This window comes from Taudactylus pleione, unplaced genomic scaffold (assembly GCF_031769625.1).
Source record: "Taudactylus pleione unplaced genomic scaffold, aTauple2 ptg000127l, whole genome shotgun sequence".
NCBI lineage: Eukaryota > Metazoa > Chordata > Amphibia > Anura > Myobatrachidae > Taudactylus > Taudactylus pleione.
Window position 1 is genome coordinate 1,942,515 of NW_028284529.1, and position 16,646 is coordinate 1,959,160.

Sequence of the window (16,646 nt, forward strand, 5' to 3'; positions counted from 1 at the left end):
GAAACCGTCTTCCGCGAGGATATACCATCGCGTGTGGCATACGTTCTTCCAGTGGTGTCGACCGAGAGGTTATGCACCGCGGGAGTTTCGTCTGTCTCGGATTCTCGCCTTCCTGCAAGCGGGACTAGATCATGGGCTTCGCCTTGCTTCTTTGAAGGTACAGGTTTCGGCCCTATCTGTCTGGTTTCACCGTAGGATTGCTACAATCCCGGATGTGCGCACCTTTATGCAGGGTGTTCTCCGCATTCAGCCGCCCTTTGTTCCACCTGTGGCGCCTTGGGATTTGGCTGTGGTCCTGAGGGCTCTCCAAGGACCGCCGTTTGAACCACTGGGCTCAGTGGATCTTAAATGGCTAACAGCTAAGACTGTTTTCCTTCTGGCCATTGCTTCGGCCAGACGTGTTTCTGAGTTAGGGGCTCTTTCTTGTAGACCCCCTTTCTTGGTTTTTTATGGGAACAGGGCAGTGCTCCGCACTCGGCCCGAGTTTCTTCCCAAAGTTGTTTCCCAGTTTCATATTAACGAGGAAATAGTTGTTCCGGCCTTTAACTCACCGGGTCTTTCCGTGGGTGAGGCCTCTTTGGATGTTGTGCGGGCCTTAAGGACTTATGTTGACCGCACTTCTTCGTTTAGGAAGTCGGACGCTTTGTTTGTCCTCTTTGGCTTCCGTAAAAAGGGTTGGCCTGCTTCAAAGCAAACTTTGGCAGCCTGGATCCGTATGGCTATTTCTGAAGCTTATCTTCATGAAGGCCTACCGGTCCCTCCTTCTCTGAAGGCTCATTCCACTAGGTCTGTGGGTCCTTCGTGGGCAGCTCGACGTGGTGCCTCGGCAGTTCAGATCTGCAAGGCTGCTACGTGGTCTTCTGTCCATACCTTCGTGAGGTATTACAGGTTTGACACCTTCGCCTCTCGGGATGCTTCCTTCGGGCGGCGGATTCTCCTTTCTGCACAGGAGCGTCCCCACCCTTAAAGGATACTGCTTTGGGACATCCCCAAGGTATCCTGTGGATACCCTATGGACCCTGAAGTAGAAAATATGAGATATGGTAAGAACTTACCCTTGTTATCTCTATTTCTACGAAGTCCATAGGGTTCCACAGGACTCCCGCCCTGTCGCACCTGTGCTGCAGATGGGCTTTGCTCTGGTCACCGGTTTTCCGTCTCCCTCTGGTGAGAATGTGATTCTTGTATGTGTCCAGATCTTTGTTCTCTCTCTTCCTTCTCCTCCTCCGGCCTATGGCTCGGTAACTAACTGAGGTGCCTTGGCTCGGGGGCGGGGTATAGGAGGGGGACCTAGTGCATCCTGGGAGGCTGAAAGCTTAACTCTTTGGTGCCCTGCGACTGACGTCACACCTATACCCCAAGGTATCCTGTGGAACCCTATGGACTTCGTAGAAATAGAGATAACAAGGGTAAGTTCTTACCATATCTCATATTTTCTAGGACAGAGTATAATATATGAGGCACTGTAAATTATAGAGTAAAGATTCAGAGGCGCACGCCCTTTTTTTTTTTTTTTTTTAAATTCCGGCCTCCAGGCCACTTGCACATCTGTGGGTGACCACCCACAGCTTGAGCGAGCGGCCTGGCGATGGTCGCGATTATCGCGACCATCGGCATTTCGAGGAGAGCCTTGTGGTAGGGTCTCAGCACTCGCAATGCCAAGTAGACTTCCTGCATAATAGAGCAGGAAGTCCACTACTGACATCACGAGTGATGTCAGTAGGGCCGCCCACAAACGGCAGGCGTTCCTTCGGGAACGCCTCGGTTTGTACAGCCACTCCCCCTCCCCGCCTACAAAACGGGGCGAGCTGTCGTTCAACATCGACAGCCGCCCCGTTTTGTTGAGAGCCCCGGAGCGAGTGATTTCTCACTCGCTACGGGGCTTGCGCATGCGCGTTGCGCACACCGCACGTGCGCATTGGGCTACCATCAATTGCGCTCACAAGCGGGGCCTGAATCAGGCCCTAAGACTCTTAATTTGCCATTACTATTAAAACAATGCAATTACACTTTAAAGTTGCTGGGGTGTTGTTTGAGCAGTATTATTATTATCCTTTATATGGCGCCACAAGGGCTCGGCAGCGCCTTACAAAGTACAGCCATGGCCAAAAGTTTTGAGAATGACACAAGTATTGGTTTTCACAGAGTTTGCTGCTTCAGTGTTTTTAGACCTTTTTGTCAGATGTTACTATGGTATGCTGAAGTAACATTACAAGCATTTCATAATGCTGCTCATCCGCTAGCAGACCATAAAAAGGACAGCACGATTATGACATTGTAATCGTGCTGTTGTTTCTATGTCTGTGATGAACCTACACGGTACGAGCAGTCGTTCAGTGCAGGTTCATCAATCATCTGGCAACCTGCTGAACCTGACGTTATCGTCAGGTTGACCGGCATGTTTGCCCGATGATTGATGTCGGAAACGACCAGCGGGAGCGTGCATCGCTGGTCGTTTCCGACTTTAAAATTCCTGATTTGCAAGCGATTGCACGATAACGACGTCGTTATTGTGCAATCGCCTGTCAAAATCGCCTAGTGGATGGGCAGTGGATTAGTGTCAAAGGCTTTTATTGACAATTACATTAAGTTTATGCATAGAGTCAATATTTGCAGTGTTGACTCTTCATTATCAAGACCTCTGCAATTCGCCCTGGCGTGCTGTCATTCAACTTCTGGGCCACAAACTGACTGATGGCCGCCCATTCTTACCTAATCAATGCTTGGAGATAAGGAAAGTAAAGCACATGAGGGAAGAGGGCCCTGCACATGAGATCTTACAGCCTAAAGAGGAGGGGGACACTATGCAATCAATTGCTTTATTTACATCTCCTGTATATTTCCACCAAAAATAAATATAACTTTGCATAACACATAATGATAAATGCTGCTAGTATGATAATTAATAGTTCTATTGTTTATATTTTCAGAGAATCAGTACTTTCAAAGATGGCAGTTATACTAACCATGTTTAGTTACTATAGACTGGATGCTTTCTTTAATAGCTTTTATTAAGTAAATTACTCATTAGGTTAGTCCTGCATTGACCTGAACCCTCCCAATGGGGCCTCTCCTGGCACATGCATTGCTCAGAGATTAAACTGTGTCCTTGTAGGGATTATTGCTCTTGTTATAGAATGTAGAATAATAAAATTTGTTCTATAATATGTGATTTCACACTATCCTGAGAATCTCATACAGTTAGTTTTGTTGGTGTCAAACAATTTATGTAGTTATTTTCTAGGCCTTGATTTATACAGCATGAAGATTGAGAATAAATTACAATGTTAATTCTACAACAAATGTCAAGTCTATTTTATTTTTAAATCTTTTTTTTTTGTATTCTCTTGATAGGAAGCTTTGCAGAGGATCATCACAACACTGGCCAATAAAAATGATGAAATCCAGAATTTTATTGACACGTTAAGTCATGTACTAAAAGGCGTGCAGGTAAGGTGACAAAGTGATAGAATATATGACATGTCTGTGTTCGGCAGCATTGGTAATGTAACAACAAAAAGAGTGATTGTATCAAGTGTAGTCTCAACCTCTTCAAAGCCAATGACACCAAAGCTGAAACTCTCCTTCATCTCACAGCTTAGTAGCAGTACTCGAATCATGCATCCACTGCTGCTGATCACATAAAACCACTGTAAGACAGGTCATGACATGTATTGGATCTAGCCTATTTCTTGTAATGCTGCTGTACTGCTATGAAACAAAAAAACCTGAGTAATCGTATCATTTGTAAAAGCTGTGTCCAGCAGTGTGTACTGGAACTGCATTGTCTTTACCCACATATATTTAACATCTAAGGTATCACATATTGGCAACTACATTGGCTATTGCCACTTCAAAATGTTTCAAGTGTTGACGTAAAATGCAGGTACCATCATGTGGTTGGCACTCGATTTTTGTCTCATAGCACCTAGCAATTACCAGATTGTTTGGTGCGTCTGTGTGAGAGTGTGAGTCACACACACATACAAGACTGGATGACAGATAGGGGAGGTAGATATCAGTGATCATGGTGGTAGGCTGAGAGCAGGGGGAACATAAACTCCCACCCCTTGATCAGACATGGTTTAACTGTGTCAATTAATGTAAGGAACCCACAAGAACAGGGCCGGCTCTACCATTAGGCAGCTGCCTAGGGGCGCTGGATCTGGGGGGCGCCACAGAGTCTGCCCATCACAATATTAAGAATTTCTCTGAGAGAGACATACTTGTACTAAATGCAGGTGACGGCTATAGAATGAAGATGACGCCTCCTTACTTTCACCTGATGGGTTAGAAAGTGGGTATTGGTAACGGTGGTGGGGGGCAGTTCTGTAGGCTGAAGATCTGCCTAGGGAGCCGAAAAACCTTGCACCGCCCCTGCACAAGCACATGGGACAGGGCTCTGCCCACATGACCCATGGATGGGTGTGCACTGCTTGTTTTGGAACTACATGCACAAGAACTGGCTGTCAGACAGGAAACATTATCAAAATGTCCAAAAATCCATGTTGGTTTGACTGTTTCCTGGCTGTTGGGGGCTCAAAAAACATATTCTGGTATTTCAACAGGTTTCATAATGCCCATTTTACCCACCTCTGGTATAATCACTCTACTTGGCTTAACTAACACACATCTCCCATCTGGCACTATGCAGGTTGTTCAGGGTGATTATATCACTGTTCCCAGAAGTTACACTAATCGGTTGCTTTTTTAGAGTGAGGACTGCCCTCCAGTTTATAGAAAAACTTGGGCACAAACACTTTCCATCAGAAGTACAGAGACAGAGACACATTCAGTTTAGGGAACTCCATGTGAGCTGCCATTAATAAATGTAATCAGCATGTGGTGCTGTAATTGGCTAAAATAATAATACTGTTATTTATCTAGCACTTTTCTCCCAATAGGAGTCAAAGTGCTACAAAGCAAGCATCAGACAAGTGCTTGTACAGTGAATGCTAACAGGCTGCTGAAAAATGATCTTTTGCCTGTCTTAAATGAGCAATTTGCATATAAATTATTGACCTGGAAGTGAAGTTAAACTGTTACAGGTTATTTTAGAAAACCTTTAAAAAATGATTGTGAAGGCCTAAATTTGTGGTAATACATGCAGAGTAGTAATAACATGGATTCCTGTCCTTCCACTTCTGGTAACCTTTCTTTTTTACCTTTCCTTCTGCTTTCATTTTAATGTTTTAGCTTTCTTTCATTTTTTTTTCAGTTGTCTTTATTTTTATTATCCTTTCTGTCCCCAGTACGTTTATTTTGTGTCTTGTTTTTCCTGACCTCTCTGTAGTCTTTCCTGTAATCCATGTCCTTGCATCTTTGGCTGGTTCACTGAGTTAGGGCCTGTAATATTGCCACCTGTTATTGTGGAGCTACAATAAAATAATGGTGATATGATTATTTTTTTATTTTTGCAGTCAAATTCCACCAAAGTGCTGTCAGAGTTGGATGAAGAGTTTGACAGCCTTTACTCTCTGCTAGATGAGATGAGAGAGAGAATGACAAACAGCATAAAGCAAGAGCAGGCCCACAAAACCCAGGAACTACAGGTGAGAGTACAATGCATGTTACTGTGCATCACAAATCACATATAGCAGCCCTTAAGGCACCTCATTGGTTGATATATAGGAACATGAGACTTAAATTGCCATTAGAAGGTATGCTGTGACTGCAATCTATGGTGTTTGATGCTGCTTAATAATACAGATGTGTCCTTACACATCTTTGCTGCAGCCGCGCTAAAAAGCCCCTCTCTGTGCGCCAGGTCCCATGAGACTATGCTGAAAGGCATCAGCAGATTAATTTGATATATGCGACACTTGTACGACTAAGTCTCTAAATCTGTATATGAAGTGCGAGATCCCGCGCATGCTCAGTGGAGCCGGCTGGGACTGAGAGACAGCGCATCAGCACTAGGCTAATGCGCTATGTCCTAAGACAGGGTTTGCCGGAAGGGGGAGTTAACGCTCCCCCTCTCCGGCACCATCTCATCGTTAGTGCTTCCTGCTTCGCCTCGGTAAAAAGGCGAAGTAGGAAGTGTTATAGCAGCACGTTAAGTGCTGCTATATTTCATCCCCTCCCATTATGACTTATGGTGTGTGTACACGGTACGATTAAAATGCATGATATGAATGATATCGATCATATCATTATCGTTCATATCGTGCATTTTTCGGTGCCTCCCACCCACCAATGACCTGCGATTCGTGGGCACGTATGGACGATAAAGATATCGTCCATCAATGGTGCATGCAGACCAATCTGATCGATATCGACCAGGTTACTATAGGGACCCGTGATCGTTGATCGCGGGTTGCTGGTCGTTGGTGGTGTACTGAATGATCGATATATCGATCATCCAGCACACCCGGGAGATCGTTCAGCGATATCGTTATCACTGACGGTCGTGCCGTGTGTATGCATTAGATGCACTTTCAGCAAAAATAGAAGCTCAACGCTATCAGAGTACCATGGGACCTGGAGGCTCGCTCACATCAGGCAAGTCACATGGCGTATTGAGGCTAGATGTATGAGGACACATATGTAAATGTATTTGTTAACTGTATAGACATTTGTAGATTTCTACTACTACTTTTATTATTCTAAAGTTGCTAGAACATTACGTGTACGAGCTCTGGGCATACAGAACATATGTCATAACAAATACCATGTGTTCGTTTTTTTTAGGCATCTACTCAAACACATCTTGTCTCTCAAAGCTCACACTTAAAACTGCATGTTATTATCTTTATTCTGTTCTAGAATCAGCTGTCCCAGTGTACAAATGCCCTGGAGAGCTCAGAGGAGCTATTAGAATTTGCTTCACGGACCATGGACATAAAGGAGCCCGAGGATTTCACCAAGGTACAGAAATGTGACTTTGAAGGGAAACCTTAAAGACATTTTTCTTACCACACTCTGTGCATGTACAATGGGAATGTGCTACTCAAAGGAGCATGAACAGGCTCTATTTGAGTGTAGCCAGCTACAGTAGACAACTACACAACAAGTACAGTAGTCACATCATTACTGCCCTCTAACTCTAGATGCACCAGATTTCATTACAAATCTAAGCTACCAAAACTGTGTCACTGCCCAATATTTAATGAAAACTACAACCTAGGCTTTACTTTTACACAATTACATTTTGTAAGTGTTTGCATGTAGTTTATACTTCTTTTATACTACATACAGTCAGGTGCATAAATATTGGGACATTGACAGAATTTTCATATTTTGCCTCTATTCACCACCACAATGGCTTTGAAATGAAACAAACAAGACGTGCTTTAACTGCAGACTTTCAGATTTAATTTGAGGGTAATTACATCAAAATCAGGTGAACGGTGTAGGAATTACAACGGTCTCTATATGTGCCTCCCACTTTTCTACTTCAGGGTCCATAGGGTATCCACAGGATACCTTGGGGTATAGGTGTGACGTCAGTCGCAGGGCACCAAAGAGTTAAGCTTTCAGCCTCCCAGGATGCACTAGGTCCCCCTCCTATACCCCGCCCCCGGGCCAAGGCACCTCAGTTTAGTTTGGTGCCCGGCCGGAGTCGGGTGCACCTGTTGGAGTGGGGGCTAGAAGAGCCCCTGAAGCTTTTTCTTCATGCAGCTGTGGCTGCACATCTGGATGAACAGCATGGACTGTCAGTCCTGACGTCCATGCTGTCTTCCCTACACCCCGCCGGTACCAGAACGCCGGTACTGATCCGGGGATGCTGGTGGGCGTCTGGGGTCACAGCTAGCGGTGACCCCAGATGCTCCGGACCATGGCCGGATTCAAGGGGGACAGAGGTAAGCAGCGGGGTCCCGCGGTGGGTCCCCGCTGATCACATGGTCCTAAGTCCCCAGGCAGGGGGCTCCCTGGGGACTGGCTGCAGCGTGGAGCCAGGCGACCAACCTGCGCTTCCACTACCCCCTGGGACAGCGGACCGCAGCAGAGCGGTAGCACTGCGGCGTCCCAGGGGTTAAATGCATGCCAGGGGAGCGCGCCTTCCCTGTCTCACAGCCGGCGCCTCCCCCGCTGCACACAGCCCTCTCTGCATGCTGCCGACTGGTCCTGTGGCAGCGCTCCTCCCCCAGGCCAGCCTCCTCTCTGCTCCTCGGCGGCCATCTTCTCCAGAACGCATGGTGAACGCTGCTGGAAGTCTGGAAGGAAGCATCGTGGTCTGGGTCCCCCCGCATACCTCTCCTCCGCTGTGGTCAGGTCTGTGTATGCAGCGCTGTGTCCTACCAGGCCCTGTGTCTGTGTAGTTGAGTGATCAGCGCTGTTAGTGCAGGAATTGTTATTTCTCTGCATTGTATGTGACTGTGCTAGCGCTGCCTGTAACTTTTCTTCTCTAAACTGTCAGCTTTATTACTGTCCCTGTTCTTCTGCTAAAGCCCTTGCGGTGCGGTGCTGCAGGGTGGTCTCTCGCCTATTTAATACTTAATTGGTGAGAGAGGTCACATACGTGGTGCCATCATGTCTGAAAGTGATTTTCCCCTCCGGCTACAGTGTACCACGTGCAAAGTACCGTTAGCGGAGGGGGAGGGTAGCGCGGAGGGCCTTTGCCGGCAGTGTTTGTCCATGGCGCGGCCTATTACGGTTACAGCACCGGTACAGGAGCCGCCCTGGGCTTGTTTCGCTCAGGCGTTAACAGCTTTAGTGGGCCAGTTAGCTCCGCAGCCCGCGTTTACTCCGATGGGTTTGTCCCAGCAGTCTGTGGTGTCGTCACCCATGCAGGGGTTCCCACGACAATTGGTGGTACCCCACAGTCTCCCTATTTCCCCGCTCCCGGGTTCTCAGGAGCCAGCGTGGGTTAACTCCCTGACGAGTTCTGTACAGCACTTGTCGGATGTGTTGCAAGGGGAGTCTGTGATGCGGCCTCATAAAAGGCCGGTGGCGTCTCTGTCCGCTCCTTATGAGGATGACGAAGGGACGTCTGATGATGGGGAGATTCTTGATCCTTACGATCAGGAACCTCTCCATACTAAGGACGCTGATGCTAAGTCCAAAGTATATATTCCTGGACTTATTCGGGCGGTCCGCACAGCCTTGGTGATTGAGGACGAAGTTCCCCCAGCGGCTAAATCTAAGTATGCCTTTTTCAAAGATGTGAAGGGCGATGCCACAGTCTTTCCTCTTTCGGGTCAGTTGGTGGACCATTTAGAGGAGGCGTGGAAACAACCTGGCAAAAGATACCAGCCGCAGAGACGCCTGGCGGTGGCTTATCCGTTCGCGGATAATTATTTTGCTAAGTGGGAATCCCCTCCACAGGTGGATTCTCACGTGACCCGTCTTGTCCGTAGTGCCACATTGCCGATGCCATCCATGTCCTCCCTTAAGGATGCTACGGACCGCAAGGTAGAAATCTGCCTGAAGTCCGCTTATTCCCTTGCAGGGGGGGCAGCACGGCCGGCTATGGCCATTTGCTGGGTTGCCAGAGCGATGGAGCGCTGGGCGGATTCATTAGAGGCTTCTTTTGAATCCGACTGTCCGGCCGAACAGGCGGAGTTGATTGGCAATCTCCGTGATTCGGCCACCTACATCAACGAGGCGGCTCTAGACATTAGTACTCTGGTGTCTAGAATTTCTTCAGCAGCGGTGGCTGCTCGTCGCACCTTGTGGCTGCGATCCTGGAAGGCGGACGCAGATTCCAAGAAAGGTCTGGAAGCGTTGCCGTTTACCGGAGAAGTTCTCTTCGGTCCGGATCTGGATAAGATTGTGGCCACGCTGGCGGCAGCCAAATCTGCTTGTCTCCCGTCGGCCGCTGCTCCTTCTGGTTCGGGACCATCGTCCTTTCGGTCATCTAGGGCCCAGGGCAGGCCCAAACCACAGTCGTTTCCTCGACAGGCTGGCCCTAAGAAATCGGTCAAGCCCCGGAAGCAGGCATGGAGTACCAGACGTCCGGCCCCCAAGCCAGATGACAAGCCTGCGGCCTGACGGTCCGGGCCTCCCTTTGGGGGATCCCAGGGTGGGAGGCCGCCTGCTACAGTTCGCCCAGTGTTGGTCGACCACTACGACAGACACTTGAGTTCTGGAGGTGGTTTCCCACGGATACGCCCTCTCCTTCCGGCACAGACCCCCGGCTCGCTTCTTCACCACGGGTCTCCCATCAGACTGGAACAAGGCTACGGAGCTGCGGAAGGTATTGCACACTATGCTCCAGGCTGGAGTTATAGTGGCTGTTCCATTCTCCCAGAGGGGCCAGGGTTTCTATTCAAATCTATTTTTGGTACAGAAACCCAATGGGTCATATCGTCCGATTCTCAACCTCAAAGCACTCAACAAGTCTTTGCGGGTCCCGAAGTTTCGGATGGAGACCCTACGGTCCATCATTCTGGCGCTGGAACCTGGGGACTACTTGGTGTCATTGGACATACAGGACGCTTACCTGCATGTCCCTATTCTTTTGCGCCATCAACAGTTCCTCAGGTTTGCAATCCGCAGCGACCACTTCCAGTTTCGGGCGTTACCTTTTGGCCTGGCAACAGCACCACGTGTTTTCACCAAGGTGATGGCGGTCATGGCGGCTTCTCTGCGGCTGCAGGGAGTCCGCATGTTGCCGTATTTGGACGACCTGTTATTGGTGGCAGGATCTCCAGAGCTCCTGTTGCGCCACTTGGACCTGACCATTGCACTGCTGCAACGGCACGGCTGGCTAATCAACTGGCAGAAGTCCACTCTAATCCCGTCTCGGAGGATTCTGCATCTTGGAGCCTTATTGGACTCGGGACAGCAAAGGATCTTCGTGACGGAGGACAAGATCTCTGCTTTACAGTCAAGGGTGCGCAGTTGCCTGCACAGCCGCCGGGTGTCCTTACACTCGGCGATGAGGTTACTGGGCTCCATGGTGTCGGTGTTCGACATGGTGGAATACGCCCAGTTTCACTCCAGACCTCTGCAGCACCTGATCCTGTCCAAGTGGAACGGGCGGACTCAGTCTCTGAAGTCCCAGACAATTGTGCTCACCCAGGAGGTTCGCCTGTCCCTTGCGTGGTGGTTACAGACGACCCACCTCAACAAGGGACATCCGTTCTGGGTTCCAAATTGGGTCCTGTTGACAACGGACGCCAGTCTTCGGGGCTGGGGAGCAGTTTCGGGTCCACACTTGTTCCAGGGCAGGTGGACGCCGACAGAAGCGGAGCTTCCAATAAATATCTTGGAACTCCGTGCGGTCTTCAATGCTCTCCAGCAGGCACAGCGGTTTCTCCAGGGTCGCCCGGTGCAGGTCCAGTCGGACAACGCTACCACCGTGGCCTACATAAACAGGCAAGGAGGAACTCGCAGTCGGGCGGCTCTCGTAGAGGTCTCTCGGATCCTGGTTTGGGCGGAGCGCAATCTTCCGGCCATATCAGCGGTCTTCATCCCGGGAGTGCTAAATTGGGAGGCGGACTTTCTAAGTCGCCAGGACGTTCATCCGGGGGAATGGTCCCTGCACCCGGACGTTTTTCAACTACTGGTGGACAGGTGGGGTCTTCCAGAAATCGACCTCATGGCGTCCCGGCACAACAACAAGTTGCCGGTGTACGGGTCTCGCACAAGAGACGAAGGGGCGTCTCTGGTGGATGCTCTGTCCGTCCGGTGGACGTTCCGGTTCGCATACCTGTTCCCTCCGGTCTCCCTTCTTCCACGGGTAATCCGGAAATTCAAACAGGAAGGAGGGACGCTCCTGTTGATAGCTCCCGCGTGGCCCAGACGGCACTGGTTCTCAGACCTTCAGGGTCTGTCCGTGGACAGTCCTCTGCGGTTGCCGCTACGACCGGACCTTCTGTCTCAGGGTCCTTGCCTTCACCCGGACCTGACTCGGCTGTCTTTGACGGCGTGGCTGTTGAGACGGCCATGCTGAGGTCCCGGGGGTTTTCCAGCTCTGTGGTGCGTACCATGTTACGAGCTCGGAAACCGTCTTCCGCGAGGATATACCATCGCGTGTGGCATACGTTCTTCCAGTGGTGTCGACCGAGAGGTTATGCACCGCGGGAGTTTCGTCTGTCTCGGATTCTCGCCTTCCTGCAAGCGGGACTAGATCATGGGCTTCGCCTTGCTTCTTTGAAGGTACAGGTTTCGGCCCTATCTGTCTGGTTTCACCGTAGGATTGCTACAATCCCGGATGTGCGCACCTTTATGCAGGGTGTTCTCCGCATTCAGCCGCCCTTTGTTCCACCTGTGGCGCCTTGGGATTTGGCTGTGGTCCTGAGGGCTCTCCAAGGACCGCCGTTTGAACCACTGGGCTCAGTGGATCTTAAATGGCTAACAGCTAAGACTGTTTTCCTTCTGGCCATTGCTTCGGCCAGACGTGTTTCTGAGTTAGGGGCTCTTTCTTGTAGACCCCCTTTCTTGGTTTTTTATGGGAACAGGGCAGTGCTCCGCACTCGGCCCGAGTTTCTTCCCAAAGTTGTTTCCCAGTTTCATATTAACGAGGAAATAGTTGTTCCGGCCTTTAACTCACCGGGTCTTTCCGTGGGTGAGGCCTCTTTGGATGTTGTGCGGGCCTTAAGGACTTATGTTGACCGCACTTCTTCGTTTAGGAAGTCGGACGCTTTGTTTGTCCTCTATGGCTTCCGTAAAAAGGGTTGGCCTGCTTCAAAGCAAACTTTGGCAGCCTGGATCCGTATGGCTATTTCTGAAGCTTATCTTCATGAAGGCCTACCGGTCCCTCCTTCTCTGAAGGCTCATTCCACTAGGTCTGTGGGTCCTTCGTGGGCAGCTCGACGTGGTGCCTCGGCAGTTCAGATCTGCAAGGCTGCTACGTGGTCTTCTGTCCATACCTTCGTGAGGTATTACAGGTTTGACACCTTCGCCTCTCAGGATGCTTCCTTCGGGCAGCGGATTCTCCTTTCTGCACAGGAGCGTCCCCACCCTTAAAGGATACTGCTTTGGGACATCCCCAAGGTATCCTGTGGATACCCTATGGACCCTGAAGTAGAAAATATGAGATATGGTAAGAACTTACCCTTGTTATCTCTATTTCTACGAAGTCCATAGGGTTCCACAGGACTCCCGCCCTGTCGCACCTGTGCTGCAGATGGGCTTTGCTCTGGTCACCGGTTTTCCGTCTCCCTCTGGTGAGAATGTGATTCTTGTATGTGTCCAGATCTTTGTTCTCTCTCTTCCTTCTCCTCCTCCGGCCTATTTAGAACCTATTTTTAAGGGGCCAAAAGTAATGGGACAAACTAAACAATCCTAAATCAAACTTTCACCTTTTAATACTTTGTTGCAAATCCTTTGCAGGCAATTACAGCCTGAAGTCTGGAACGCATAGACATCACCAGACGCTGGGTTTCATCCCTGGTGATGCTCTGCCAGGCCTCTACTGCAAATGTCTTCAGTTCCTGCTTGTTCTTGGGGCATTTTCCCTTCAGTTTTGTCTTCATCAAGTGAAATGCATGCTCAATCGGATTCAGGTCAGGGGATTGACTTGGCCATTGCATAACATTCCACTTAAAAAACTCTTTGGTTGCTTTTGCAGTATGCTTCGGGTCATTGTCCATCTGCACTCTGAAGCGCCGTCCAATGAGTTCTGAAGCATTTGACTGAATATGAGCATATAATATTGCCCGAAACACTTCAGAATTCATTCTGCTGCTTTTGTCAGCAGTCACATCATCAATAAATACAAGGGAACCAGTTCCATTGGCAGCCATACATGCCCACGCCATGACACTACCACCACCATGCTTCACTGATGAGGTGGTATGTTTTGGATCATGAGCAGTTCCTTTCCTTCTCCATACTCTTCTCTTCCCATCACTCTGGTACAAGTTGATCTTTGTCTCATCTGTCCATAGGATGTTGTTCTAGAACTGTAATGGCTTTTTTAGATGTTGTTTGGCAAACTCTAATCTGGTCTTCCTGTTTTTGAGGCTCACCAATGGTTTACATCTTGTGGTGAACCCTCTATATTCACTCTTGTGAAGTCTTCTCTTGATTGTTGACTTTGACACATATACACCTACCTCCTGGAGAGTGTTCTTGATTTGGCCAACTGTTGTGAAGGGGTTTTTCTTCACCAGGGAAATAATTGTTCTGTCATCCACCACACTTGTTTTCCGTGGTCTTCCGGGTCTTTTGGTGTTGCTGAGCTCTCCGGTGCGCTCTTTCTTTTTAAGAATGTTCCAAACAGTTGATTTGGCCACACCTAATGTTTTTGCTATCTCTCTGATGGGTTTGTTTTGATTTTTCAGCCTAATGATGGCTTGCTTCACTGATAGTGACAGCTCTTTGGATCTCATATTGAGTGTCGACAGCAACTGATTCCAAATGCAAATGTCACACCTACAATCAACTCCAGACCTTTTACCTGTTTAATTGATAATGAAATAATGAGGGAATAGCCCACACCTGTCCATGAAATAGCTTTTGAGTTGATAGTCCCATTACTTTTGGCCCCTTAAAAGTGGGAGGCACATATAGAAACCGTTGTAATTCCTACACCGTTTACCTGATTTGGATGTAATTACCCTCAAATTAAATCTGAAAGTCTGCAGTTAAAGCACATCTTGTTTGTTTCATTTCAAAACCATTGTGGTGGTGAATAGAGGCCAAAATCTGAAAATTCTGTCAATGTCCCAATATTTATGCACCTGACTGTAGGTATAAAGGCCATTCTTTATCTTTATTTTATTTTAGATGTTGGCACAAGACCAGATTTATTAAACTGTAAATGGAAACTTTTTTTGAACCTGCTTTTTTAAACATAAGTTTCCAAAATTAGATTTAAAGAATAGCAAAAAAAATGTTGTGTGACACGTATAAAATGAACTGCGTAATGCATTATTACCAAGACCAGTCTGTAAGAGCATTTATTGCAATACTGAAAATATTCCACACATTATAGAATAAATGCGATCAGCACATTGCATGTTTTGGCATTTACAGAAGATATGTAGTATAAGGCAATGTTTTTTCTGTTAGATATTGTCTTGTAATAAAAGTCAAATGAAAAAAAAATATATTATAAACATTGGTTTCAAGCATTTCCACAGTTGGAATGCTGGGATATAAGGAGATATTTTTCTCACCGTCTAAGGAGGACCAGTGGAGGTGTTGTACATAGCAAACAATCAGATTTGAGTTATTATTATTTTTAACTTTCTATGAAATAATGGCTAGAAGCTGAAAAGAATTATGCTGTGTTAGCTAGGGGTAGATGTACTAATCATTGGAGAGAGAGAAAGTACCAATCAACCAGTTCCTAACTGTCACTTTACAGGCTGTTTTTAAAAATACAGTTAGGAGCTGATTGGTTGGTACTTTCTCTCCACCAGAGCCGTAACTAGACTTTTTGGTGCTCTGTGCCAGAAAGAGCATTGGAGCTCCCCCTATTTTTCAAATAGGGACATAATGCATCTGAAAAAGGGGCATGGCCTCATCAGGAAGGGCCAGGGAAGAGATAGGGGAGGCCAGGAGATGCTGGGGATAAAAGAAGAGGAAGCTACAAGTGAGAATGATAATGAACAGAAAAATTGACAGGCCCGAACAGCGCCCCCTGCCCTGCAGTGCCCTGTGCCATGGCACAGGTCGCACTACCCTAGTTACAGCCCTGCTCTCCACTTTATCTCTCTCCAAGGTTTGATACATCTTCCCCCTAGTTTCCTATAGGATACTAAAGATATACTTGTATCTGTCGCTGCAATAGTTTCACTGACCCAAATGCTTCAACAGAGCTCCATCAAATGTGATAGGGGCCATATTAAATGAATTACATTTTTCAAATCACAAGACACCTGTAGTAACCACGTCATATAGCCTTTAAATAAATAAGGTAGCGAGTGATAAATCTTGTTGCATATGATAATGGTGTTAAAGCCAATCCGCTCCCAACTGTCATCTGTTTGAAAAATGACAGTTGGGAGTTGATTGGCTGGAGCACTATCATCATTTTTAAACTTGTTACATATAAAACACGTTGATAAATTAGGCCCTAAAGGTGCGTACACACTAGACAATGTGCTCACGATGCGATATCGTGAGCGATTTCCCTTGAACTCTCCCCTGCAGCTCCCCGGGACTCCAGGACACCATGTGCAGCAAAAGCTGCATGATGTAACACAATATCTATCATGTACGTTCTAACGATTTTCCGATCTTTAGATCGTGCGCGATAGCAGAGACACAGATGCTTGCACGGATCTGGGAGATCCGTGATGCATGCATCTGTGTGTAAAAAAACAAAATACAGATGAACGGACGGGATCAGTAAGATCCGTCTGTGCTGCTGTGTTTAAAAAAATGAATAACCTGTGTAAAAGTACAACCAGCACCGTGCTTTGGAGACCCAGTACTTGTTGTTTTAAATACAGGGGACAAACAACGTAGGGGCCCCCTGTATTAAGCACAACCAGCACCAGGCTATTTAGAACCAGCCCTGGTTGCCAAAATACAGGAGACCCGCTGGCCAGGGGTGCTGGGGTAGCCCGGGCTATCAGTCTAAGCATGGGGTGCCCTGGAGAGTGGGACCCCTTTATTGGGGGGGGGGTCCCCAACTCCCCAGGGATCCCCGGCCTGGGTTGATTAGCGGTCGGGGTAATGCTTTGGCTGGGGGACCCGGTGACAGGGTTTTCCTGGCTGTGGCATTACCTCCCAGCTAGAAAAAGTTCAGTGGTGGTTCCGGTAAATACAGGGGAACCCTACTCATTTTTTCCCCTATATTTCCA

General features: G+C 48.0%; 1 protein-coding gene across 3 annotated transcripts in view; it reads left to right on the forward strand.

Annotated features, from left to right (window-relative positions):
* FSD1L (fibronectin type III and SPRY domain containing 1 like) overlaps positions 1–16,646 on the forward strand; it is a 116,593-nt gene that overhangs the window by 47,261 nt on the left and 52,686 nt on the right. For all 3 annotated transcript variants that reach the window (XM_088472596.1, XM_088472597.1, XM_088472598.1), the window contains exons 2-4: positions 3,355–3,450; positions 5,421–5,552; positions 6,766–6,867. In XM_088472596.1, the coding sequence (XP_088328722.1) occupies positions 3,355–3,450; positions 5,421–5,552; positions 6,766–6,867 (330 nt within the window). The remainder of the gene's footprint in view (positions 1–3,354; positions 3,451–5,420; positions 5,553–6,765; positions 6,868–16,646) is intronic.